At 45.3% G+C, this 27,376-nt stretch overlaps 1 protein-coding gene across 3 annotated transcripts in view; it reads right to left on the bottom strand.

Moving 5' to 3' along the window:
* LOC139061299 (calcium-activated chloride channel regulator 1-like) overlaps positions 1–27,376 on the bottom strand; it is a 332,028-nt gene that overhangs the window by 156,896 nt on the left and 147,756 nt on the right. For all 3 annotated transcript variants that reach the window (XM_070541075.1, XM_070541076.1, XM_070541074.1), the window contains 3 exons: positions 15,024–15,133; positions 11,720–11,893; positions 4,852–4,979 (listed from right to left, as the gene is read on the bottom strand). In XM_070541075.1, coding sequence (XP_070397176.1) covers positions 4,852–4,979; positions 11,720–11,893; positions 15,024–15,133 — 412 coding nt within the window. The remainder of the gene's footprint in view (positions 1–4,851; positions 4,980–11,719; positions 11,894–15,023; positions 15,134–27,376) is intronic.

The following is a 27,376-nucleotide window of genomic DNA, read 5'->3' as shown; positions in this document are numbered from 1 at the left end:
AGAAAATGCCGAAAAGGCGGAACTGCAAATTGTGTTTGGAGAACCGCAAAGTTGAAAAGAAACCGGAGGTTTTGTGGGAAAATTGTGGAGTGCACCTATACTTCGCAGAAACCGGGACCGGCTTTGCATGGCATGAGCGGTCAATTGGTCTTAGTATTTTTTTTTGTATCTGATGAGCGGCGCTGTACTGAGCATTTAGTGTTTTAAACACTCTTCCTGGGTTATTATCTTTGAAATGTGTATTCTGAATTTTCTTTGATGATAATACTTTTGTAGAGATCATGTTCGTGTAATGTTGTTTTTTTATCATCTGGCATCAAAAATGGAGATTTCTAGAATTTTTATGTTTTATCTACTAACCTTTTTTCCTTGGCAAGCTATGTTTTTGGAAAGATGGTTTCATTATGCACAATAGGGTGTGCTGCAATAAGTGCCGAAATATTATTTGTAGTGGTAAATAATTTTTTGCGAGACCTCCAAATAACGAACATTTTCTCGCAGGTAACGAATCAGTTAATTCACCTCAGTTCACCTTAATCCACACTAGTGCACTTTATTCCACGCTAATCCACCTTAACCCTCCTTTATCCACATTAGTCACCCCTTGAGCCACTATAATTCTCCCTAATCCACCTTAATCTTTCTTCATTAATCCAATTCCACATTATGTTAGTTAATCCATCCTAATCCTTCTTTAACCACCTTAGTTTGCCTTAATCCAACCTTATCTTCTTTACTCCTCCTTAGTCTACCTTAGCGCACCTTAGTCGACTTTCATCCACCCTAAAAAATCCCTAATTCATCCTAATGCATCCTAATACAGCCTAAATCTTCTTTATCAACCACCACCATCATAATCATCATCATCATATTACAGCCTGATAGACCATAATCCACCCTCATCCACCCTAATAGAGTCATTACTCCATGATTAGTTTACTTTCCTGATCATTCTTAATGTCTTATGTATGACTGGAGATGCCTTTTTTTGCTTTTGGCCTTCCTTGGGCTACGTGACATTTTCTGTGCGTCACAGCGCGACCTTCAAACAGAAATCTAAGGCTTTAGCCTCAAAATTAATTTTACATCAGAGGTACCCAGAACTGAAGCGCTTGTTTCACATAGTGTCTGTAGCAACACAGTATATTCCATCGCTGAGCATTGCGCATGTTGTAAGCACTCGGATTAACGCCAGTTGTACTAAGTTAATATTTGGTGGATAGGAACAGTTTATTGTATTATGCTGAGCGAAAAACCATGCTTTAGCTTAAAAGCCTGGGAACAATTTTTGGGAGGTACCGTCCTTCTACATATTATTAGACTTTTCGCTAAGCATTTGTTCAATAGTGGTGCGCAATCTTTGTAACAGTAAGATTGCGTTTCAGGTCATTGTTTATGTGGTTATTACGGGCATTCCCCTGTTTTGTGGTGATAACAGTATTCTAGGAATTATTCAGATGTGCGCAACAATGGCAATGATTTATTTTCATATTATAGGAAGCTCTACAAACAATACTCTTGCACCTACTACTTTTATGTTGCACCTGAACTCTGTTTTTTGGAATGATCAGCACGCACATGACCTTCTCAATGTTTTCAAGCAATATTTGTCGCACCAGTCGGGAAGAAAAATCTGACCTATCATTCAATGCAGCGCGAAACTAGCTTGTCTTGCACTATGTTGCTACCGTCTGTAGTGCAAATTATAGCATTTTACAGGTAATAATACGTACGTGTCCAACTTTTGCCTTAACGTCAATTTATTTTCTTTATTGCCAGTGCATTCGTTAACCTTGGCTCACAAGTGACGGTGCGCACTCTAGAATCGTAAACACCGTACGGCATTGACTGAGTGGTTCAGTTCCTAAACAAGACGCAGCAACAAATTTCTAATGAGAGACATCACCATTGAGGCATGCTAGAATCTTCACCACCCAGGTGTTCCTAATGGGCTCTTGGAGCTACGTATGCGTATCGTTTTCTTTCAGCCTTTCTATAAATTGCGTTGGCGGGGCCTTTAATTAGGTGCATCGCTACGCGCTCAAGAACACCGCAGTAACTTAAACATTTGCTTATTAATACTTCTATTGCCAATGTTTTTTGTTGTTGTTTTTGAGGGATCAGTGAGTGTCACAAATTGCTGCTATAATCACATCTCACAGAAAGTCATGCAAAGAAGAGGAAATTCACTCGTTTCCTTTGCAGGATTTGGCTGAGGTTGTGCGGCACTTGAACAGGCTTGAGGTTGCCGGCATCGTCGTGGTCGCGATGCAACCATCGTCATATCGCCGCTATCCTCGATCTCATTGTAGCACAAGTTAGTGCTTGTTTTAGTGCAGCCAAAAGCCTTGCTTTAGTTAGCCCAGTAATTGCATCACAGGAAAGTCCAGACCATTACGTCATCGAGATAAAAAAGTGTTTTTCGTAGCACTATCTACGTTCCATATTTTCGCTAAGAGAAAAAAGAGAAACGATTTCAATCAAAAAGAAAGCAATGAGGTTAACGAGTTTGGAGCAAATATTCATCTTAACCCATGTGAACTTTATCTTAGTCCCTAATATTTTGTAAAGCCTTGTGATCACATTGTCTATGCAATGAAGTTTTTAATATAGTTGCTATTAAAAGCCCACCCCGAGTCGTAAAACGCGCTGCAACGTGGGCTATATCTATTCTAGACTGCATTTTAAACGTTGCCTCAGGGCAGCAACAAGTCTAAACTGATTTTAAAGCATAATGGCTTGTTGCTGCTGAATGCGAGTCTGCTAAGAATATCCTAAACATTGAGGGGAAATGTCCATGTCCGTGTTCGGGCCGTAATGAACATGATGCTATAGAACCGCTACATATAGTGATAGTGAATGATAGCCTCATACATTTTTAGAGCCCCAATTAGCCGTTAGAAAGCGCTAATTTTAAACAGGAAATTGGAAATCTGGCAAAACTACCTATCTCATTGAAGGAGAGATTTCCCATTGCCTGTTTTAAATTTGATGAAAATTGTGTGAAATGCTTCTCTTTCTCTCTCTCTCTCTCTGTCGATATATATATATATATATATATATATATATATATATATATATATATATATAGTCACGTGACCGCACCTCCGCCGGCAGATGTCACGTGGTGGTGACGTTGAAGAACACAGTAGCAATACTGTGAAATACAAATCTAACTTTTATTGGGCGAACCTGTGCCCACAAAAACAGGCTAGACTCATAGAACAACGATAGCGGCGAACACGGTCTGCGATCGGCGAAAATCTGATCAGCAGGTCAAGCGCGTCAGCTTTTATAGATCAGTCATCGAATGTTCCAGATTAACCACTGGGACCCGCGTGTCTTCCACAAAGTTCTAGACTATTCGCGTCGCGCATACACGCAGTCAGATTACACAAGTTGCGGTGAAAGACAGTGGACGGAACCATCGATAACGTTCCAGGTACTTCTTTTGCATGCAGGCGCGTCCTGCGCTGTGCGATAACATTGGTTAGGCGGCGAAACGTGGTCGCTAGATAAAGATAAGTAGACGTGTCAATATATATATATATATATACCGGGAAGAAAGAAAAAAGTGATTCATGCCGTTTTTCTAAATATCCTATTTTAATATCTGTTAAGATCCTTAGCTGCCTGTATATCCTCTGGACAATTGGCAAAAATAAAACCTAATTTGTTCTAATTGCACATAAGGTAATAAAACATACTGCGATTTTTCACTTCTACTCTAATCACAGTTATTTTTTTGCGTACGCTAATGGGCGCTTTTCTAAAGCTTGCGGCTTGATAGCTCGGACTCGTTGTGTGTGTTTGCATTTTAATAACACTTTGAGTTCCTTGTGATCAATTTACAAGTGATTATCATCATCAGCAGTAGCAGCAGCAGCAGCAGCATGGTTACTCCCACTGCAGGGCCAAGGCCTCTCCCATACTTCTCCAACAACCCCGGTCATGTACTAATTGTGGCCATGTTGTCCCTGCAAACTTCTTAATCTCATCCGCCCACCTAACTTTCTGCCGCCCTCTGCTACGCTTCCCTTCCCTTGGAATCCAGTCCGTAGCCCTTAATGACCACCGGTTATCTTTCCTCCTCATTACATGTCCTGCCCATGCCCATTTGTTTTTCTTGATTTCTACTAAGATGTAATTAGGTCGCGTTTGTTCCCTCACCTAATCTGCTCTTTTCTTATCCTTTAACGTTACACCCATCATTCTTATTTCCATAGCTCGGTGCGTCGTCCTCAATTTAAGTAGAACCCTATTCGTAAGCCTCCAGCTTTTTGCCCCGTAGGTGAGTACGGGTAAGACACAGCTATTATACACTTTTCTCTTGAGGGATAATGACAACCTGCTGTGAATGATCTTAGAGTGCCTGCCAAACGCACCCCAGCCCATTCTTAATCTTCTGATTATTTCCGTCTCATGATCCGGATCCGCCGTCACTAGCTGCCCTCAGCAGATGTATTCCCTTACCACTTTCAGTGCCTGCCTACCTATTGTAAATTGCCGATCTCTTCTGAGACTGTTAAACATTACTTTAGGTTTCTGCATATTAATTTTTAGACCCCCCCCTTCTGCTTTGCCTCTCCAGGTCAGTAAACATGCATTGCAATTGGTCCTCTCAGTTACTAAACAAGACAATATCATCAGCGAATCGCAAGTTACTAAGGTATTCTCCATTACCTTCTATCCCCAATTCTTCCCAATTCAGGTCTCTGAATACCTCTTTGAATTTACAAGTACATACCGGTTTATACTAAACATACACTACAATGTCGCAAAGACCATTGCGTAATAACTAGGTTTGTGGGTAGATCGCTGAATTTCCCTGCAAAAGTGAAGTGCACTTACTGAAGGAAATCTTTGTTCTGCATGATGATGTCCCACGTAGACTCCCCGCCGCAGATCTCATTTTGCATGTTGGGTGCCTCCTGATTGTGTCGATGACTTTCGTTCTTTGAGCTACAAAACCTCGTTATCTGTAAAGGAAGGAATGCTCTACAGAAATAACCATGAGAAGCATTGGCAGCAGTACTCTCTCCCAAGCGATGATCATCAATTTATTTGCAATGCTTTGTCGTAATCAACACAAAAAGATTATTTCGACTTGTTACCGGGCTTGAATAATAACAGCGCAGAAATTATCACTGATGATTGTCAATCTAAGCGAATACTCGAACGTCTCTACAAAGTTCTTTTGGTTATTGATCAACTCATTCGTTGCCATGTCTGAAGGCAACGAATCGATCCTTGAATATCGCTTCTTGTTTCTCTGCATATTGATCGTAGACAACAGGGCCATTCACTAGCGCAGCTGTACCGATAACATAGGCGTATATGCATGTTAGCCTATATGTGTAGTGTTGGCTGACCCCACTGGCGCAAGCACTGGCTTCGAAGGCGAGTATCGCCCTCTTTTCCCGCCTCTTAGAGTCGCTAAGAGAGCGGCGGGAGAAAATTAAGGGCACTGTACTTCCCGAGCACTCTACCAAAGCGTGCACGTTTCAGACATCCCAACTCTCTCACGAGGCCGAACGCGCATCTGTAATAGCTATAATTGCAACCCGGGTTTTCGGGCACTAAAGATCTTGGCTAGAGGCGCATAATACGAGCACTTAAAGCCTGATTTTGGGCGCAGTGGGCCCAACAATTGGCCGTTCGCGAACTCCGCCCTATCTTTTTTTTTGTATTGAGTGTGTGTAGCCCATTTTCATGGTAAAAATTGCCCTATCGTTTACTTGGGAGGTCTGAAAGGCAGCTACGATAATGTGCGAAGCACCGCTTCACAAGGCTGTGCTAAGCGCACGAGAGACCACTTTATTGTAAATGCACATAGTTCAGTCAATACGCCTAATATATTTGCTTTCACACGATGTGTATGTAATGTCTCCTTTATAGCCAAACCTTCCGGCTTACAATCGCGCATCAAGTAGAGCAAGCGTAAAAAAACGCAAAATTTGCCAGGACAGCTGTGTGACCAATACTGAGAATAGCTTTATTACATGCCTTATGAAATCCAAGGGAAGAAATGTTTCAGTAAGAAAAGAAATGTGCAATAGTGTACGTTTACGAATGCTTGTAAACGAAAGAACAACCGCCACATGTTATTATAAGCTGTAGGTGAGAGAATTCAAGGCATCTACAGCGTGTCCCAAATACAGTTGGACCAAAAAAAACACACACAAAAAAACAACGAGCTCTAGAGAAGTTGTACCGACTGCATAGTAGTGGCAATCAAGCATACTTGCAGCCAGTATTTTTTCATTATGAAGAATTAAATAACTACTTTGAAATAAAAAAAAAAACTTTTCAACTATTTTTTGGATCGAAAACGTCTCAACTACAGAGTTGCAAGGCACCTTAAATAACCTCGAAATAAAGCATTCATTTTGTGCTGAAGTGTGGCTGGTGGTTTTTTTTTTCGAAGAAAATGCAAAAGCCTGCGAAATACGGGAAATATGAAGATACACGCGTACCGCTATTCAAGCGCCTCCAAGCAAACAGTGAAGCATATATGGCGGCATTCGTTTATCGCCGCATCGTACAAGACTTCGTCATGTAGGATGGCTTGAGAGGTTTAGCGACCCAGCTGCCGCGGTGCGATAAGCGTCAGCGTGTGCGGACACAAATATGTTGTACTCGATCACGAGGCAGTCGCTATAGCTTTAACCTTCACATATCATAAAACAAAGTTGCTAGAGACATTCGCCCAATGTTTGAAATATCAGTGCGCAGAAAATCACGAAAAAAGAAAAAAAAAACTTGCTCTGGGAAGAACAGAATTCAGTAACTCAGGTATGTACTGCAATGAAAAATAAATCGAAATCACGTAAGACTTCTCAGTCGGCCACAAAGAAACATGCAAAGGTGCAACTGCTTTAGCCATTTACCGTTCCTGTCTCTTGGAGAAGGGGCGTAACAAAGGAGTTATTTCTCTACACTCTTAAGCGAAAATACACCCTTTGGGTCGTATCTAGCCACACAACGATAATCGTCATCTGCCTTCTCCGCATTTCTTTTCTCCAGCGCCACCCGGTGTGATCGCTCAGTGGCTATGGTGTTGGGCTGGTGAACAGGAGGTCGCGGGATCGAATCCCGGTCCCGGTGGCCGCATTTCGATGGGGGCGAGAGCACCCGTGTACTTAGATTTAGGTGAAAGTTCAAGAACTGCAGGTGGGCGAAATTTCCGGAGTCCTCCACTACGGCGTGCCTCATAATCAGGAAGGGGTTTTGCACATAAAGCCTCTGTAACGAAGAAGAGCAGCCTGCCTGCGCCACAGCACCATCGCTACCGGCATGAGCTCGTGGCGGCTGTCTTTCGCCGAACGCTTGTGACGGCTACCCGTTCGCGCCCGTTGCTAATAAATGTCTTAACAAGTGGTGGACGTACTGGGTTTCGACCACCCTGGAACTTCGGATTCGCACTCTACCCCCCATCATGCCGACGACGCACGCACTCCTCCAGCTCCTCCAACGGCGCCGGCCACCTTGGTTTGTGCCGGTGCTTTGCGTCAGCGAGATCCCCCTATCTTCTCCGGCACAGATGACACAGACGTTGAAGATTGGATCTCGTCTTATGAGCGAGTGAGTGCCCATAACCAGTGGGACGACGTTACCAAGTTGAGAAACGACGCACTCAATCATACGGACGTTGCGAAACTATGGTTTCTAAACCATGACGCCGACCTCACTTCGTGGTTGGTCATCAAGACCAACTTTACTCAAGTTTTCGGTCGGCCTGCAGTAAGAAAGCTTCGTGCAGAACAACGTTTGCGCACCCGATCCCAAGAGGCCCGAGAAAACTTCACGAGCTACATTGAGGACATTGTCGACCTATGCAAACGGGTGAATGCGCCGATGTCAGAGGAGGAAAAGATCAAACATATAATGAAAGGTATTCAGGACGACGCATTTCAAATGTTATTGTCGAAGCGTCCTCACACTGTCGCTGAAGTGATAGAATTGTGCCAGAGTTACGACGAGTTGCGCAGGCAACGGCTTCACACCTGACGTCCCACCCCGCCCGCCGACTCTCTATCAAGCCTTGGAGTCGACGACCACCATGCTGCTCTCTTCGTAAAAATTCAGGAATTCGTTTGCGCAGAGGTCGCCCGCCAGCTAACTTTGATATCTTCTGTCCAGGAACCGCCACCTGCTTTGCATCCCCTGATCCGTGACTTCATTCAAGAACAAGTATCTCAAGCCGTTCCTCCAGCCGTTGAGCAGACACCAGTCACGGCTCCTCTCACTTACGCTGAAGCAGTTTCCCGATCTCGTACATAAGCGCCCCTGCCGCCCTCTATGCATCGATCACCGACATTTTTGCCGCCATCTATGCCGCTTCACGACCGACGGCATTTTCCACCTAATGGATACTGTTCTCTCAGACGCTAAGTGGAATACTTGCTTTGTGTACCTAGAGGATGTGGTTGTTTATTCTGCCTCATTTGATGAACATCTCAGACGACTACCGTCATTTCCTTCAAGCCATACGGTCCGCTGGGCTTGCCTTAAAACCTTAAAAGTGTCACTTTGGCTATGAAGAACTGCAGTTTTTGGGCCATGTTGTAATTCACGTAGGTGTCAGACCTGATCCTGAGAAAATCGCAGCCGTCGTAAAGTTTTCAAGGCCTACGAACAAGAAGGCACCGAGAGGCTTACTGGGCCTATGCTTAAATTACTGGCGATTTATTGTGCGTTTTGCACGCATCGCCTCACCATTGACCTGCCTAACTAGAGAATATGTCACGTTTGCGTGGGGCGAGGAGCAGGAGGCGGCATTTAATGAGTTGCGGCACCGTCTACAAACTCCTCCTATTCTTGCCGATTTTGAGGTGGATGCGCCGACGATGATCCACACCGACGTCAGCAACGTGGGTCTAGGCGCCGTCTTTCTTCAGCGGCAACACAGCGCTGAGCGAGTAATCGCTTACGCGAATAGAACACTGCCTCGTACCGAGTCGCACTATTCCACCATGCTCTGTAGTATGGGCAGTTACCAAGTTCCGCCCGTGTATATATGGCCGCCTACTTCAAGTCATAAGTGACCAGCATTCTCTCTGTTGGCTGACCAGCATGAAAGATCCATCTGTACGTTTGGCACGCTCGAGCCTATGGCTTCAAAAGTATGACATGACAGTGGTCTATAAATCGGGAAGGCAGCACTTAGACGCGGACAGCCTTTTCAGATCGCCGATCGAGTCGTCAGGCCGAGATGATGACGAATCTGCCGACTTTTTAGGAGTTGGTGCGGCCACCATTTCACAACAACAGCAAGAGGTCCAGGAGCTCGCTTCACTAATTTATTTCTTTGAAGGCCGCACCACAAACAAGCCCGGATTGTTCTCAATGAACCTGTCATCATTCTGCATACGCAAGAGTGTTCGTTTTAGGAAGAACTTTTCTTTAACAGGGAAGAGTTATCTAATGGTCGTCCCTAAAACTCTCCACAGTGAAATCTTGCAGGCCTGTCATGATGACGCTTCCTCGGGCCACCTAGGCTACACACAAACATTAGCACGGATCAAAGAGACGTACTACTGGCAACGGCTCACAACACAGGTGAAGCACTACGTTCGAATGTGCCTTGACTGTCAGCGATAAAAAGTGCCAACTACGCAACCTGCCGGAGCATTACATCCCGTTAAGTGCCGAAAATGCCATTTGCACAAATTGTGATGGAGCCAAATGGTCCATCCCAATTTCTGCAAACGGCGTTTAGCAACTTTATCGATATCAACTGCCGGAAATAAGTGGATCATAGTTGCGACAGATTTCCTCACGCGTTATGCAGAAACCAAGGCACCTGAGAGGAGCACAGCAGCCGAAGCCGCACAGTTCTTCATTGAAAACGACGTGCTGAGGCACGGTGCTCCAGCGGTCATCGTAACCGACAGGGGAACCGCGTTCACAGCTGAACGTTTGCGAACTGTATTCACGCTCAGTGGCACGGCACACAGAAGGATGACAGCCTATCACCCGCAATGCAATGGACTTACGGAGTTCCTCAACAAGACTCGTGCAGACATGCTGTGCATATATATCGATGTGAAACACAAGAACTGGGACCAAATATTACCCTACGTCACGTTTGCTTATAATACGGATTGCCAGAAACAACAAGAATGACGCCATTCAGTCTCTTCCACGGTCGAGAAGTGACTACAATGCTGGTGCTATGCTTCTTCATGTATCCAGCGATTCCGAGACTGACGCCGCAGATTTTACAGAGCGCGCTGCAGAAGCGAGACAGCTCGTGCTCGTTCGCATAACTAGCCAGCAAGACCGTGATGTCCGGCGTTACAATCAGCGCCACCGATGCGTCGTCTACCAGCCAGGCCAAATAGTCTGGGTTTGGGCTCCAGTACGTCGTCGAGGCCTCGCGGAGGAACTTCTGCGCCGATACTTCGGGCCGTACAAAGCTCTACGACGCCTTAGCGACGTCAACTATGAAGTAATTCCTGACAGCCAATCCTGCTCGAGGTGCCGTCAGAATCTGACTGAGACTTTGCACGTGGTACGCATGAAACCTTGTTTTGCTGAATGACATGGAGACTCGCTGCTTGGCTGGACACCGGGTGCTACCCCCCGAGCATAGAGACGATGCTCCTCCTGGAGAGGGCAAATTCCGCGACGCCATCTGTGCCGAACCAGGCTGACGACGAAGATGACAACCTCGTGTGTGCAAGCGAGGGTGCTAGAGAAGAGGAAGCCTAAACTGAACGCTTCTTCTAATTGCCTAGAATAAATACCGCTCTCCACTCTTGCCTCAAGTTAACCGTGTCAATTTATATATATGCACCGTGTGCTTATTTGCTCGCATTAACCGGTTTGCTTTCGCCCTATGTGAGGGTAATGTATACTTACCAGCCGAATATTCCTGCTTACAATGCCAAATCAACTATATATATATAGTTGATTTGGTGTATATATATATATATATATATATATATATATATATATATATATATATATATATATATATACCAAATCTTGCTCTTGTATATATATATATATATATATATATATATATATATATATATATATATATATATATATATATATGCACCGTTTGCTTATTTGCTCTCAGTAACCGTTTGCCAGGTTTGCTAGCATATCTTGCGTTTTTTGTGCTTGCTTTAGTTGACTTGGCCTTGTAAGCAGGAATGTTCGGCTGGTGAATATACACTACCTTCACATAGGGCGAAAGCAAATATATTAGGCGTGATCGCTGCTATTCGCTCATTGACAAAACAGCGGCCTCTCGTGTGCCAAGGAGAACCTGTGAAGCGATGCTTTGCAGACTATTACTGCTGCCTTTGAGATCTAATGAGTGAGCGCTACGTCAGTTTTTCAGCAACAAGATAGGCTACACGCAATAAATACGGAAAACAGGCCGTGATTTGCGAAAGAACTTCGGTGCCTAAACCACCTCTATTGCGCTAAACATTTTGCTTTAAGTGTCCGTTTTATGGGCCTCAAACCAACATTCTAGCGCCTAAAATTCGACCGCTAGATATAACTTACTATTCCAAATCTCAGGCGTTCAGTCATTAAGCCAAATCTCAAAAGGCAAAATGAAACAAACGCAAAGATCCCAGTTCGTCTCTTGGTGTACTCTTCAAGAAGGAAATTGCACATTAAACACAATTTCGACCACTCAATCCTGCTGCGAAGAGAAAACGAGGCACAGAACAAAAGTAGCAGCAGAAAATCTTACACCCTTCAGGCGTGGTAGAAACATGATCGAAGATTCAACGGGTTTTCCTCTTGGTAGTCCATATTGCAATTTGCAATCTTCGGTGGCATAACAATCCTTGTAAAATGTGCACGTGGTATTAATATAGGTAATATTAATATTTTCCGAGCAGCTGTTCCAACTTATGGGCAACCCCTAGAAATAAAAAAAGTTGGCTGAATGGCGTCACATTTAAAATTTCAGACATCTTGTAAAATCCATGCGTCTGTCTAGCTACCTATGCATTGCGGCTCCAAGAGAGCCGCGTGGGGCTGTCGCTAAAAATGATTCTGGTAATATGACATGGCGCAAGGCAATGACATTAATTACAAAGAGATATATTAAAAATGAAATACGACATTATAAGTTGACTAGAATATTGATGCTTAGAGAAGAGCGCTGTGGTAGAATATTGTGCATTGCAAAGTGATTGTATTGGATAACATCTACCAATCGCTTGCACCGAATGCAAATGTCAGACACAGCATACAATTAGCAGACCCCCTATTTACTAAGAGCATATTAAATATCTTCTTTAAGACAAAAGCTTTATTCGGAAAGCCTTAGCATCCTGTCACGAAACAACCAACCAAGTTGTCTGGAGGTGGTTATCTCGTACGAGAAATTTTTCTGCTAGTGTACCTAAGAAAAGATACGAGAGTTGAAAAATTGATTACTGCTGGTTCGCAGTCATACCGTAAGGCTTTCAGCCAAATTTACATTAGAATAAACAACCATGTTGACTGCAACATAAGGGGCTCCATGAGCAGCGATCAATTTATTTGCGATTCTAGAGGCTTCCCGTATTCACCAGGAGAATGCTGGCGTGACTGCCTCAATTACATAGCACTTTGAAGCCGAAACTATCATGTTATGACGGGAGCTGACGCTGCGCAGAGCTGCTAACACCATTCGCTCTCTTTCTTCCCATTTCTAGCTCTTATCTTTCGACCTTTCACCTCTCTTCGCCACATCGCTGACCTTACAATGTTCATATGTCAGGAGTTCTAGTTGTTTGTTTCATACAACCAATTCATCTCTCTCAATCTCGATAGACACGCGCGGTTCCCAATATAATAGAACATACAACTATTTAGGCGCAAAAGTGGCTAGTGACTATTTTTCAAACTGTGATAACCACCCAACGGATCACAAAGCAGTCTCCGTACAGTGCGTGCCTTTGGATGGTTCGCAAGGTTGTCTAAAATAGAACGTAGCAGAATAAAGGACCTTTGGAAGGTACAGCATTCCAGCTGACGATATTTATGATAGTGAGACAGTTGTTCCAGTCGCTGTACCACGCCATTTTCATTGAAGCGATGGCATAAAACTTTTTTCAACTCGACGGACGTGAGGCAAGACTACTGCCTGGGCGTTCCAGATGGCGCATGCTTCATAGAGAACTAACGTCAGACATAGAAAAGCTAGCTCGAGTGCAAAAAGACGAGCACTACTTCATGCCTATTTGAGCTTCGCAAGACCATGCGGGACAGGAGAATGACGGAGGCGATGAGTCATTTGCGCCACACACTGCATTTTAACGCGATAGCGTTATGGGACCGTGTAAACGAAAAATCTGGCGTCGGCGTCCAGCGTCGGAGATTCTTTTGGCAAAACGATTTTCGAACCACCCGTACCCCGGCCCTCCATGTGGAGCAAGGAAGGTACTGAAGTAATCAAATTTCTCAAATTAAAATCGGAAGAAAAATCGTAAAGTCTGACTTACAGACAACCTACAGACATGATAGCGTCAGATCGTAATTTGAGTATGGGTTTCTAAAGGCTCAAACATCATCTTTACAAGGAAACATTTATTCAAGGCATATAAGTAAAAATTAAATAGCGTTACTTTACGCAGGGTTACGGAATGGAAATGCTTAGTTTTGTTTAGGTCGGATTTAAGCTGGAACTGGCATGTACACGAGGTAAGAAGGAAGGCGGCACGAAAAGTGAGTTCCCTACGTCGAAATTTTAGCCAAATAGTAAATTGAAAGAACGGCTGTTTTTCACTCACGTACAGCCGCCCTGATTTTTAATAATATAGCGCGAGCGTCGACTGAACTGCTGGTGAGCGCCTTATAACGGCGATAAGCGTGCAACAAGGCTCGTGCGCGAACTCTCGCCTTGTTGCACGCTTATCGCCGTTATAAGGCGCTCACCAGCAGTTCAGTCGACGCTCGCGCTATATTATTAAAAATCAGGGCGGCTGTACGTTCGATACTTAAGTACGCGTGTATCTGCTGGCTTCTTTATGCGTGTCAATTAGTCCATTTACTTGAAAAAAAATTCAGAATAGGGCGGTTTGATTCGTTCTGATGAATTACAACAAAAACTTCAGTATCATCAAAAGCACGCGCATACTACTTTGGCAGGATTTAAAGGACAGAAAAAGGGCCTGAGACACAAACTTTTTCCCAGCGTTTACCATTCGAAAACAGGCATTGAATAGAAGGAATATATTGCAGTAAAGTCATATATCTCGCAGGGAAGGGTCGCCATGCCTTGAAAATTCATTAATTTCGTTTAGGGTGATACCTTCATTTAAGCGTTTTTATAGGACCGCGAGGGAGGTGAATATTCTCCTCTCAAATATTGTAGGTACATAAGGCAATGAAAACTTATACCGCGATTTGTTTGTTGACATGAGCGACAACTGTTGTAGATATGTATGAACACCACCCCCCCCCATAACTATGGTAGGCGTAAACTCAAAACCCCTTCTTCAGCGCTTCTGCCAATCATAGACCGGCCACCGCGTTCGCCAATTGCACGCACCGGCGCGTATCCCGGGGGCCACGGAGGGCGAGTCCGGTTCCTTGCAATACCTCCAGATGGCGCTAACCTCCGCTGCATCGTGGCCCACGCGAGAGGCCTCGTTTTTACAAGAAAGCCCACCTTCGTGCACAGCGTTCACGCCCAGCGTCTCCCAGTAAACATTTCGGTTGCATACGCTCCCGCTGCCGCGAGGCGTTAGAAATAGTCAGGGGCCTTTGAATGCTTTTGCGTTCCACTCTGGAAAGCGAAGCTTAAACGTCCAACATTTTTTTCGCAAACTGGAGCCTATCAATTGAAGCAGTTGGCGAATAATAATAAACAAGAAAGATTTATCAGAGGGAGTTTAATAGGTGTCAGTAAATAACAATTGTGCCAGCATCATCTCTTTTTATGCAGGGGAAAATATAACTCGTTCGGTTCCCTCACTTCTTAATTATAATGGGTAGTAAATATCACTTACTTTAGGAGGTATTTAGCACACTACACTTAAAATAAAATGATAGGAGCCCACCTTTGGAAAACGCGGGCAGTATGAAGCTGGGTACTTCTCGTGTCCGAAGCGCCCATACTCGTAATAGACACCATATCTAAAATGTGCCCATTCTTGCACAAATCTGTAGGCTGAAAGGCAAAGGATTTCTAGTCAATGTGCAGCGATGACGAGATGCGTCCATGAAAGCTTTTTACGAGAATATGCATTGAGGACAACGGAAGTATGAACGTGACCTCTGCGACATTTATCGTAAAAATAGGAGAGCATTTGAACATACATGAAGTAAAATAACACCTAATTATGAGGTAATCTCAATTATAAGATTTATTCTGCTATAAGTGCTGCAGCGGAGGGGTCGATTCATTTTCAATGTAGAATAATGTAGTGCACCCCTATGATTTTTCCTTGGAACTTTGTTCTTATCGAAACGTTATTGCAATAATTACAATTTCTTTACAGGAAACTGCACTACAGGTACGATGAAGATGTTCAATCTATGCAATACGCCGGATTGCTCTCGTACGAAAGCCTGGATGGGTAACACATAAGAAGGTTATTGCTCGTGTGTGAACTATTGGAATTGAACATAAGTACTGATTTCTATTTTTACTTCTATTTACTTATATAATTAATTTTAGTTTTGACTTGTATTTTTATATCTTTATTAGCTGTCTCGTAACTACTGTACGGTCCACGTGCCCCACATTCTTGATCTGCATGCAAGTTTACTGAAAATCCTCGATTTCAAGGAGAACAAGTTATTCAGAGTATCAGTTTGACAACCGCAGTTTGACATTTGCATCCATATCTATACAACATTCATAGAGGTCTTTAAAAATCGCTCGTTCCCCATAGATTATATATTTCCCACAGTGTTTCCTTTTACTGAGCCTTGCTTTTTGTTTCATGACTACTGCATTCACAGTAATGTGTTTTGGAGCATGGCATACAGCACATTTCGGTGCTTACTTTACCTTTGACTAACATCCGATATGCACCCCGTGCTTGACGCCACTCTTGCATACTAGGTTTACTTTAAACCAAGCCTTTGTGAACTACATCCTGTGCCTTCAAAGTGCTTTGCCTTTCTAGTGTTATCTGTCTGTCCATCAGTCAGATTGTTGCCGAGTAATGTGGACTAATTCCACATCATCATAATCATCTTTATTATATCTATGCCCATTGCAAGACGAATGCATGAGCCAGCGATTTACAATTAACCGCCTCTTTGGCAGCTGACCCAATTTTGACACAACCTGACCGCCACTCGCTTCTCTGCTGTCTTCGACTGAGCTTTCATTCCCTTAGCACCCACGCTCTAAGCTGTTTTAGACCCCAGGTTATCTGCTCTGAGTATTGTGACCTGCCCGCTACGTTTTTCCTTCTTAATCGCAAATATAATGTCGGCTCGCCCGTTTGCTCCACAGTCGACACCACTGTTCTTTTCCTGCCTCTTAAAGGGCCCCTTACCATACCACATAGAAAATTTTTCTTTATACGAAATATTTTGTTATGTGCCATATAGTGAAGGTTCCATCGCAAGAAGCTTTCTAATTGGTTCAATAATAGCCGACATACAAGTAGCTCAGTGCCCCGAATCCCAGATTATAGAAGGAGAGCGCCACTGCCAACATAAACACTCTCCATTTGCATCCTCTAGCGTGCCTAGGCGAAATTCCTTCCCTGCGTACTCCCATACCGGCGCTGGAGGATCGCGTGGCGCATACGTCATTGGCCCGCGCACGAACTGTTGCGTTTGGTCTCGTTTCGCGCATAGCACGATTTTGCGCGCCAGGCGTAAGAAAACCTAACTAGCGCTATAAGTCAGTGCTACACGATAACAAAGGCAGACGCAAGCGGATCACAGAGCATGATCGTGCTCTGGAACACGACGGAAAATGACATAGTTTCGATCACAGCGCGCGCCACTGCAGGCCACGGGAACAACCAGACTAAACGGAAGTAAATCGCTCTTGCTACGGTACCAATTACCACAGACACGCAGACATTCGGTTTGTAGGATTTATTATTTTTATTAACTGTAACTAGTCTATTCAAGCAACAGATAATTCTCAAAGTCACGTGTCAGTGAAAATCACCTCACAGCACGGTCGTGTACGTAGCGCAGTTGCTCCACTCCAGGGCAAATGGCGTTTTGTTTGAAGTAGAAAACTGTTTCCGCGGCGCGCGGGGGGGGGGGGGGGGAGGGAGTAGCGATGTAATGCGTACTATACACGGTCGTTAGCGCACATTGTATCCTCTGCGCTTGTCAGCTCAAAATTGTCACACCTAGTGAAGGGCCCTTAAAGCTTACATACACCATTTTTTGCACCAGCACGCGTTGCGACGTCCTTAACTTACAAGATTCCTCATTACATTGATCGGAGTTTTACACTGGCAATTTAGCAATAACGTGACACACTGATAATCATGAACCTGTACCAACTAGCCCCTTTCATTGCATTACACGCTTGTTTGTCAACCTACAAGTTTTCACCGCTTTCCTTAAGACAGATACAATACAATCTTCCATACTTTTCTAATATAGCTGTAAGCCATCGGTCTTGACCTATTAGTGGTTACCGTCTGTGCCCCAACCCATTTTTATTCTTCTGCAGATGCTTCAGTTTGATTAGGGCACCGTAAAAATAATTTAACAAGGTTAAAATTAAATTCTGGGGTTTTATGTGCCAGAACCACTTTCTGATAATCAGACACGTCGTAGCGGAGGAATCCGGAAATTTAGACCTTCTAGGGTCCTTTAACGTGCACCTAAATCGAAGTACATGGTTTTTTTTTTGCATTTTGACCCCATGCAATTGCGGCCGCCGAGGCCGGCATTGGATCCCGCGACCTCATGCTCAGCAGCCCAACACAATAGCCACTGCACAATCACGGCGAGTCTAGAACAAGGTAAGTGAACTATTGTGCAGATATTAGTTGCTAACCGCCAGTCATGCGTTCTCTGCCTTTTACCGCATTAGCTTTCTCTGCCGCATAATAATGCTCAGCTCTACTCCTACATCGTTGGCTAAAGTCCTCAATGCCATGTTGCACCTGATGACTTGCATGGCAGCACATGAAATTATCATCAGGAAACCTCAGGTTTCTGAGGTCTTCGACGCTGCCCTCACCCTCAAACATTCGTATAATAGTATGGACATTTCTTATATGAATACAGTAAACAGCACGTGATACTTTGGATTGTCTAATTTTAAAAAGGAGTGATCACTGTGTCTAGTAAACTGAGCCATTCACAGAGATGATGTAATCAAAATAGGCCAGCCCTAGTGAGCGCGGAGTCAAAGGTGCTGACTAGGGGGCTTATCTTTCAAACACTGGATACAGTGCATGTGTCCCCCGCTAGGTGGTTATGTGCCTTGCAAAGTGAGCGTATCCCGTAGGCAGTGCGATCCGTTAAAATTACTATTGCTGCCGCATAGGTGGTGTCCAAACCCACGCCCCAGCAAGGGCTCTCTCTGGAAAACTGAAGCACATTTCAAAGGCGACACTTTGGTTACCTGCACGCGCCGGAAGCAAGTTTGGAACCGGAAATGTGTCATAGGCGTAACGTTTTGCACACTATTTATTGCAGTCGCTCAGGTTTAGTATAAGTACAGAATGTGGGGCTGTATTCGGCCGCATTCAAGTCGGCACACTGGAGCCGGAAATGTGTCATAGGCGTAAGATTTTGCACACCATTTATTGCAGTCGCTCAGGCGCAGTGTAAGTGCAGAATATGGCGCTGTATTCTGCTGCTTTCAAGTCGGCGTGCTGCCAGGCATGCCAGAATGGCTTTGCTACCTAACAGTGGCACGCAAAGGGAAATCACATCTTATAGGAGAAACTAGATTTACAATCCAGGCGGCAACACTTAATGTCAACAAGTGGCAACAGGCAGCAACAAGCGGCAAGGTGACAGCGCAACTACAAAGCGCCATTACGACATGACAAAAGGAGTTAGTGGCCAGTTGTGTGTACCACATACAGAGATTTAAACCTAATAATTGAATCGCATGGAGCCCTGCGTTTTTGCTAGTGAGCGCTGGGGGGCCGAATGCAGTCACAATGGGTTACAAATATGTATCGATTTAACGGCATACCGCAACGCATCTGCTCACGTGTCCCTAGAGCCCACCAATAGCGTAATATCCTTCGGATATCGCGTTTCCAATACCGGACACTGCGCATTGCAAACAATGCGGTTCAAAGCCTGTCTTTCAAAAATGTGAGTGTTTGGAAAAGGCGGCAGGCAAATCAGCCGGGAAATATTTGTGAGCTCACAAAATATAATTGTTTTTGTTTCTTTAATCCCAAACATTTGGAGTTTACTCTTGTTTCTGGAGACTTTCAATAAATTATCAAGCAATAAATAAATTAATAATTTCTTTCCTGTGAGCAGGAAGAACCCTAGGGCCTCAGTGATGGTGCACGCATAAATAAAAACCAGAATACACTGCAGTAGATGATTACTAAAACAAGAACTACAATAAATAAACACAATCATCACAAATTGGGCACTACATAAGAAGTGCGTAAATAAAATAATTGTGAAAAGAACAGTGCGCACAAAACCAAACGTAAAGTAAGTACGTCATTTCTATTTTGCTCTGCTGGGGCCCTATAACGTAAAACTATTCCAAACTTTTCAATTCCAACTCTGCATCAGCCCACAGCGATAGGTCAAAAACTTATCTAGTGAGCGTGTCTGTCATGCGACATCACGAAAACCGCTATAGCTCCCCATCTGATATGACACGTAAAGACTGATTATGCTTAATTTGACCGAACAAAACAAAAATAGTTTTTTTCATTTAATGCCTTTTTGCCATTCCCTATCAGCAACTGGTCGAAAGTTTTCGGACTGCACCCACTTCACCTGCCTATCACGCGACGTCACAAAATCGCAAAAACTTACCGCGTCCGTGTGACACGTACGCGCTAACGATGCATTAATATGCTGAACAAACCTGAATATTTTTCTGAATAGAGACATGCTGCCCGGTCAGAATGGAATAAAGATGGCTGCCGCCAATCGCTCCGGCACTCGCTACTCGCCCCTGACGGAGAGCATGGGTTTATTTGCGTTTAATAAAACATTTTTCGTGGCTGTCTAAAGTTTTCGAGTAGTTCTGGCACGTTTACGACCTCGTTCTGCCAACTCTTCTTTGCTGAGGATCCGTTTTAGCGTCATTCTTAAGCATCCGTTGCATGCCGTCGCAATTGTCGACGAGCCACCGCAAGCTAAGTAAGAGAAAGTGAACCAATCGCAGACGCCGGCACCACCGTCTTCATTCGGTTATCGATATTCAGTGCTGTGACTCGGCTCCATCAAATCCATCTCCACTTGAGCGTCGTCCTTGCCTCTTGTGAGCCAATTAGATAAGACAAGCCCCTCAGTGCAGGCAACGCTATTCGTTTTTTAACCAAACAAAAGTGGCCTCTTATGAACGAGGGCAGCATTTGATTGGTTTGATCAGACAAACATGTGGGTGACTGCCCGATGCTTGCGTCGCGCGTAAGCAAATTTGACGTCAGGACATTGCGTAAACATATTGGAACATTTTTACGCAACACGGCCCCTGCTGTGTCTTGTTGCGTACTCCAGGGTAGCGTATCGTACTGCTGTCGAGTTGTAGCTACACCTGTTCATCGAAGCTCGACCGACGTTACTAATGGGTAGCATGGCATTGTCGGCGGGCGGAAGGAATCCGGTAGACGATGTCGACCAGGCCAGGACAAGACGAGTTCCAGTATGAAAATTGCACTGTTTATTCAAAGGATGGTTAAAGATGATAAGAAGAGAATGGAGTGTTCATGTACATTTCTGAGCCCCTTAAATAGGTTCTCTCCCGTCGACATCACTTGACAGGCACAGAGACTGGTTTGTGGATGGGCGTCCCGCCTCCGTATATACCAAGCCTTGGAATGAGTTAGGGCTTGCACTATGCCCCATTTGAGGGCAGTTGTAGCAAACTACTGGTTTCGTTCCCCCGAAAACGTTTTTCTTTTGCCTTTCTGCCATCCATTCGGAGGACTCCACCTTTCTCTCGCTTTGGTCGTCACTAACTTTCACCGATTCTGACCTTTCCTTTCATATATACCGACTCGACTTTGACTATCGCTTCGGCTTGCCGGGTCTGTATTTATTGATCTTTTTCTGAGGAGCTTCGTTGCCTTCGTCCGCACGGCGAGTTACATACTCCTCAGCGAGATCGGCCGCTCTTGCGATAGTGCCTACGCCTGGCCTATCCTGAACCAAATACTTGATTACTGGTAGCCGCCGGTAGAATTGTTCGAAAGCAACGCACTGCATTGTCTTTTCAGCGTCACCGGGTGCACCCTCTTCTCTGAGCCATTCCTTCAGGTTTACGTTCAAGGTGTATGCAAAAGCTGAGTATGACTGACTTTTAGTCTTCTCGCCTTCCGTGAATTTTCGCCTTAATGCTTCTGCTGATAATGTATACTTTTTAAGCAGATTCGCTTTGACTTCATCGAAGTCCTCTGCTTCTTGTTTTCCCATGCGGGCAAAGATATCAGCTACCTCACGTGGCAGTAACGTAAGTAAGCGTCGCGGTCACGTGTTTCTAGCGAATTTTGGCTTCTCACACGTGCGCTCAAATTGTACCAGAAAAACACCTATGTACCCTCCTACTGCTTAGGGTGCCATCAAGTCTGTCATTCTGCGTTCGCTGTCACGTGCCGGTGTGCTAGGTCTTTCAATATTTTGAGCTTTAAGGAACTCAATCTCTAGGCGCTTATTTTCGAGTGGGTCGCGTGCAACACGGTCGCGCTCTTGTTTGGCGTCACGTGCTGCCTGCTCGCGCTCTTTTTTTTGCATAGGCGCCTACGCTATTCTTTTGCTTCTAGGCGCTTACGCTCTTCCTCGTTCTCTGCAATGCTCTCTAGGCATTCCTTCAGTTCATTGTCGTCGGCACCGATTGCTTCGATCTGCTCTATGTTGTCCGGTTTTCTCATTCATTCCGCAATTTGGAGGCCCAACTCTCTGACCATGCTCAACAATTCCGGCGTCTATAGTGCCTTCAAGTTCATGGCTGCCCTTAGTGTTGCTAACTCTTCACTCTGTAAAAACATTGACGTATTCAAAACTACCCTCAACGGTTAAAGAAAGATTACTGCACTGTACTTTCCAAAAAATAGGTAAAGCCAGGTGATATCTTAATAAAGAAAAGCCGTGCATTCACAATATGCACTCATGAATCCTGACACCTTCCTTTCGAACGTTGTCATCAGGACGAAGAGTCTAAGATCTCGCAGATGTCGTCCAAGTTGGGGTGTCCAGGGTTGCATATCCCAATCGCGCGCCAGCCACTTTGTTGCGTATTCCAGGGTAGCGTGTCGTACTGCTGTCGAGTTGTAGCGACGCCTGTTTGTCGAAGCTCGACCGACGTTACTATCGGGTAGCGTGGCGTTGTCGGCGTGCGGCAGGCATCCGGTAGACCATGGCGACCAGGCAAGGACGAGACGATTTCAAGTGCGAAACTTGCACTGTTTATTCAAAGGATGGTGAAAGATAAGAAGAGAATGAAGTATTGAAAAGTACATTTCGGAGCCCCTTCAGTAGGCTTTCTACAATCGTGGGAGGGATCTTGCTCCCGTTGACGTCACGTGACAGGCACAAAGTTTGGTTTGTGGATGGGCGTCTCGCCTCCGTATATACCAAGCCGCAGGTCCGTAGACGTTTTTGCTTTCTTCTAGGCGACGCTGGTTCGCAAAAAGGGCGTCCCGCCACCATAGATATCAAGCCTGCAGCAAGGAATGAGCGTCCCGCCTCCAGATATACCAAACCGCAGGTCCGGGAATGTAGACGCTTCTTCCTTTCTTCTAGGCAACCTTGGTTTGCGGAAAGCGCGTCTACTTGCGGAAGGGCGACTGATCCATTCTTCCAGTTTACGTATTCGCGAGCGCGCCTCTGCAGGCGGCAGTGCGCGGTCTTGGGAATAGTAGACAGCTGAACTCTTCTCTTTCCCGCGTTGCTAATTCGCGGAAGTTGTCCAGTAATGCCTCGCAGTTCGAGAAAAGCATCCCTCTAAAGTCGCAGACACACAAAAAGGGCCTGTAAGCACTGCGGGGCGTCCGCCACACCGGCATACAGTCGAGACAACCATGGCGAGTCGGGAAGTCACACTTCGTTTCGATGAGGCATGTGGGCGAGATTCCTTGTTTCTCGCGGGGTGGTAGACGCCAACCGTAACAGCGTCGCACGTCGCTGGAAACATATTGGAAGGGGCCAGGGCTTTTGCCGGTTGATTTATGCACCTGTGTCCGTGTTTAGTGCGCATCGCTTGTGCATTTAGTGGATCGCGAAAAGCTAATAATGGCTTCTGCGGAGTAGCATGACCTCCCTTGGAAGTGATGCTGCCACCGCCTACTACTCGATTAGAAGGCCTGAGTGCGCTGTTGTGCTAACAGTGCGGCCGATAAATGCAGGCAGAGGCCTGTCTGCCGACGCGGCTGACTTGGAGTTTGTTGTCGCTGACTTCTACAATTTCTTTTTTGTATTCTTTTTACCCTTCCTTGGGCATTTCGCCTATTCAGAAATTCGGCGAGCGCAGCCTTCCGCGTCGGATTTACCGAAACGGTGTACTTGTTTACACGCACATCAACAGCCACACATCTTCATTAGCGTCAAAGTATTCGGGAAACGTACATCGCCGAAATGAAATGTCAAATAGTAGCTAAACATGCACATCTGCGCATATGCGCCTCGTTATTCCACCCTGATATGAGTCAATATGAGTGGCTGAGGCACTTAAACAACGCCAACTGTGATCCAGGCACATATGAAACGGGCTGTTAATTTGCTACTGATGATCGCTTTTCTAAAGATTATCATATTTAGAATTTGCACATGCAATAGCGAAATTATAGAGAAAACTGCGCCTGCATAAGCGCACATTTATAGTCCGTGTTGATCTGTCGCGAAAAGGCGGATGCCCTAACTGACGGTTGTTTATGCTGCTGCGCCGAGTGCACCGTTCGTTGTTTGCCGTTTGACGCAGAGGTAAACAGTGCATCGGTTGAATGTAGAAATGTGTCAGCATCGCCACACGTACCGACCCACTTTTCTGCCTAGCGTGCAATCGGGAGCCTGCGCGAACGGTGACGTGCAGATGTTGACACAGCGCTGTATGTGTCGCCATTTGCCGCTTATTGCATACGCACTATGTGAAGTGAAGAGTAGCTGATTTGAAAATGTAATAGGGAGAGACATGAGTTATAAAAGCTGTTTACTATGTCCTTAATGCTTACTTTCAGGTTCAGGTCCACCGGTAGTGTATGCACAAAGTAGACGGTGCCAGGCCTAACTTCAGCACAACAGGTTCAACACCGATCCAAACTTCATGCGTGTCAGATTTGAGAGAGTTGAAGCTTGTGAATTCCAACTTCGTGGGCACGTTTTGGTTCATTTTGAGCGCGATTAAATATACAGGGTCCATTATGAAATAATGCACATGATTTTCTTATGACGCGAATATCCATGGCAGCGCCGTAAAATCGTTCCGGAAATGTGGCGGGGGTTCTGCTTTGACAACGCAGCCGGTCGCCAGTTTACTCCGAGCAGTGTGCAAATGCGCAAGGTCTGCACGAAGGTTGCGCCAAATGTGTTGACGAACGATGAAAAAGAACTTCGAGTTTTGCGCTGTCATGAATTGTTGGATTTGATTCAAAATCAGCCAGACTTTCTTAACTCTGTCGTAACCGGAGACGAATCGCGGATGTACGAGTACGACCCAGAATCGAAAAGACAGAGCAGCGAGTAGACCACAAATCATCCGCCCGCTCCAAGAAATCGCGAACGAGTAAGTCTCACATCAAAACGGTGCTTATTGTCTTTGACGCCTGAGGAATCGTCCATTTTGATGTTGTACCGCGGTGAGAAACTGAACTCAGCCTTTCACCTGGAGGTGCTCAAGGGATGGAAACGCCGGATCACGCGCGGGAGGGCCGACATCAAATGCACGGTCAAGCTGTGATCATCACAATGCCCCCAGCCAAACGTCCTTCATCGTTACCAACTTACTGGCCCGTCCTCCACCCCACTTACAGTCCCGACTTCGCTCCGTGGGACTTTTTTTTTTGTTTCCCCGACTGAAGCGAGCGCTGATAGGAGAGCATTGGGAGACCGTGCTAAACGTCCAAAAGCTTGTCACAGCGTTCCCGAGGGACATTCGCGTCGAAGACATTCAAGGTGCCTTGCAGGCGTAGACGACATGTCTCCGCAAGTGCATTGATGCAGTGGGAGAGTTTCTGGCGGAATTTTAGCCATTTGTACAGGTCCCATCAATAAATATATTTTTCCCAGATGATGTGCATTACATTCACAATGAACCCTGTATATGCAAGCGAAGGCGCTGCGGCTATAGCGATGTCGGTTCGACAGACTGTCATGCGGCCCCCGGTACAACGATGGTGTGCCCGTCACTTTATGGGTGCCATCAACAAAAAAGCCCAGCCCAGTACGACAACTCGCGCTCGTTGGTTGCATCGTTTTCGGCCTGGTATGACAAAGTGGTCTCAGCGGCGCAGTGTGCTGAACTGGTGAGGTAATCATTGGCGTGAGCGTTTTGACGATCTCGCGTACGTGAAGTACGTACACGACATCGACACGAGTATGTGAAGACAGGATCGCGCTGCCCCTAGCAGCTTGTGAGGGCCCATGCTGAACCCTAAGCTAAGCTAACCGCCCCTAGCCAAACAAGACTTCGTAACCAACTTATTGCAATTAAGTGTCACCCAAACGTAACGCAGAGGTTTTTCACTAATTTGCCAGCCATCAGTGAAAGGCGGTAACTACGCGGCTCACGGTGCCATCTGTGGTCCGGACGAAGCCGTGGCCTCCCTCTGTTTTAAAGTGGATTTCGATTCCAGGCGTACACTACGCACGTATTCGGCAGCCGACGACGTCGAGCTTCGAGTGTACGCTCAACGCTGTACATGACACGAGAGTTTGCGGCAGCGCGTGTCCGAGTGCGCTTTAGTTTAGCAGGACTTTCCCCCGAGATCGAGTCGCACGGCCACATGCGCGACCCTTCCAAAACATTCTGCGGCTAAACAGCTGTAGGCCAGGGAGCATGCGTTGTCGTGGCGTGAAAAAGGCAGATTGCAAAAAGTAGGTGAATGGCAGCGGAACAACGTGTAACAGCACGAAACAACAACGCAAAAATAAATAAAAAACGAGTGATGAAAGCGAATTATGAAAATATGAAGATAATGAAAATAAATGTTACAAAGATTATGTATTCGGTGTACTGTTTGGTGTTGGTGATGAAAGGCTGGGGCATGGAAAGGTCCATCTTTTCCAGCGACCTTGCGCAGAATACGAAACAGAAGACAACCGTGGTGTTCGGGGCATGTGAGCATACAGCTGATAGAACTTGAAAAAAAAAGCAGGTCAGCGCGATCACGTCGGCAGCAAAGGGCAATTCAAATCGTCTTACAGCACTAGAACAAGGCCCAGTGTCTGTTAGCAAAGCGATGATGATATATGCTTACAAACCTTCTTAGGATCCTCCCAATGATGTCACTCTTGGATGTATAAATACGTTCTGGATTAACGACGCTCATTTGTGTTGAGGAAGACAAATTGTTGTATGTAATTTGCGGACGGTGTTAGCGAATGATATTCCCACGATAGCCTGCAAACGAGAGCCTAGAGAGTGAATACCCCGCTTTCCAACACGTTCAGAGTGAGCACAAAGGTAAGGTTGGATCAAAAATAACTCCAAGATCAATGGCCGCACAGACCTTACACAATGTTACAGAATGTGCAGATTAAGGAAAACAAATGATGGGTGTTTTATCGTGAAAGTCATGACTTTAGTTTTAGCAGCATTCACAAGGAGCTTATTCTCTTTGCACTATTTCGAAAATGTATACATACAATCTTTATTTGACAGGAAGGGATATTAAGGAAGGTTGATCGGAGCACCCCAGTTCAGGGCCCCACTGGTCTCTGCAGCTTGCCTGGCCTGGCTAATTATGAACTTTCTTCCTGCCAAGTCGGAACGGGTGAGCTGTTCCTCCCACTGGTCCAGTGTGTCATTGTTATCTGGACTATGAAGGCGCATAGTGCACTTCCCCGTTACATGTAATAAGGTGGACATGCCACCGCGCAAGGGCAGTTAGCCATATAGCAAGTGGGATACATGGCATTTAGCAATTTTAGATCTGCTTTGGAGCCAACTGGCGGCCTCTTGCCCGCTGAGATGTGGTTGAGGCGGTGGTTATTTTCTGCGCACTCTGTGCGGATGAGCAATTATGTCTTTGGCATTTAAATTGATGGGATTTTAAGAGGGATAGTACGAGTGATTGGGGTTAGAACTGGACGTCGTCGCTAGGATGGTACA

Source organism: Dermacentor albipictus, chromosome 6, assembly GCF_038994185.2.
Source record: "Dermacentor albipictus isolate Rhodes 1998 colony chromosome 6, USDA_Dalb.pri_finalv2, whole genome shotgun sequence".
In the NCBI taxonomy this organism is placed as follows: Eukaryota; Metazoa; Arthropoda; class Arachnida; order Ixodida; family Ixodidae; genus Dermacentor; species Dermacentor albipictus.
This window is presented reverse-complemented; position numbering and strand designations above follow the sequence as displayed.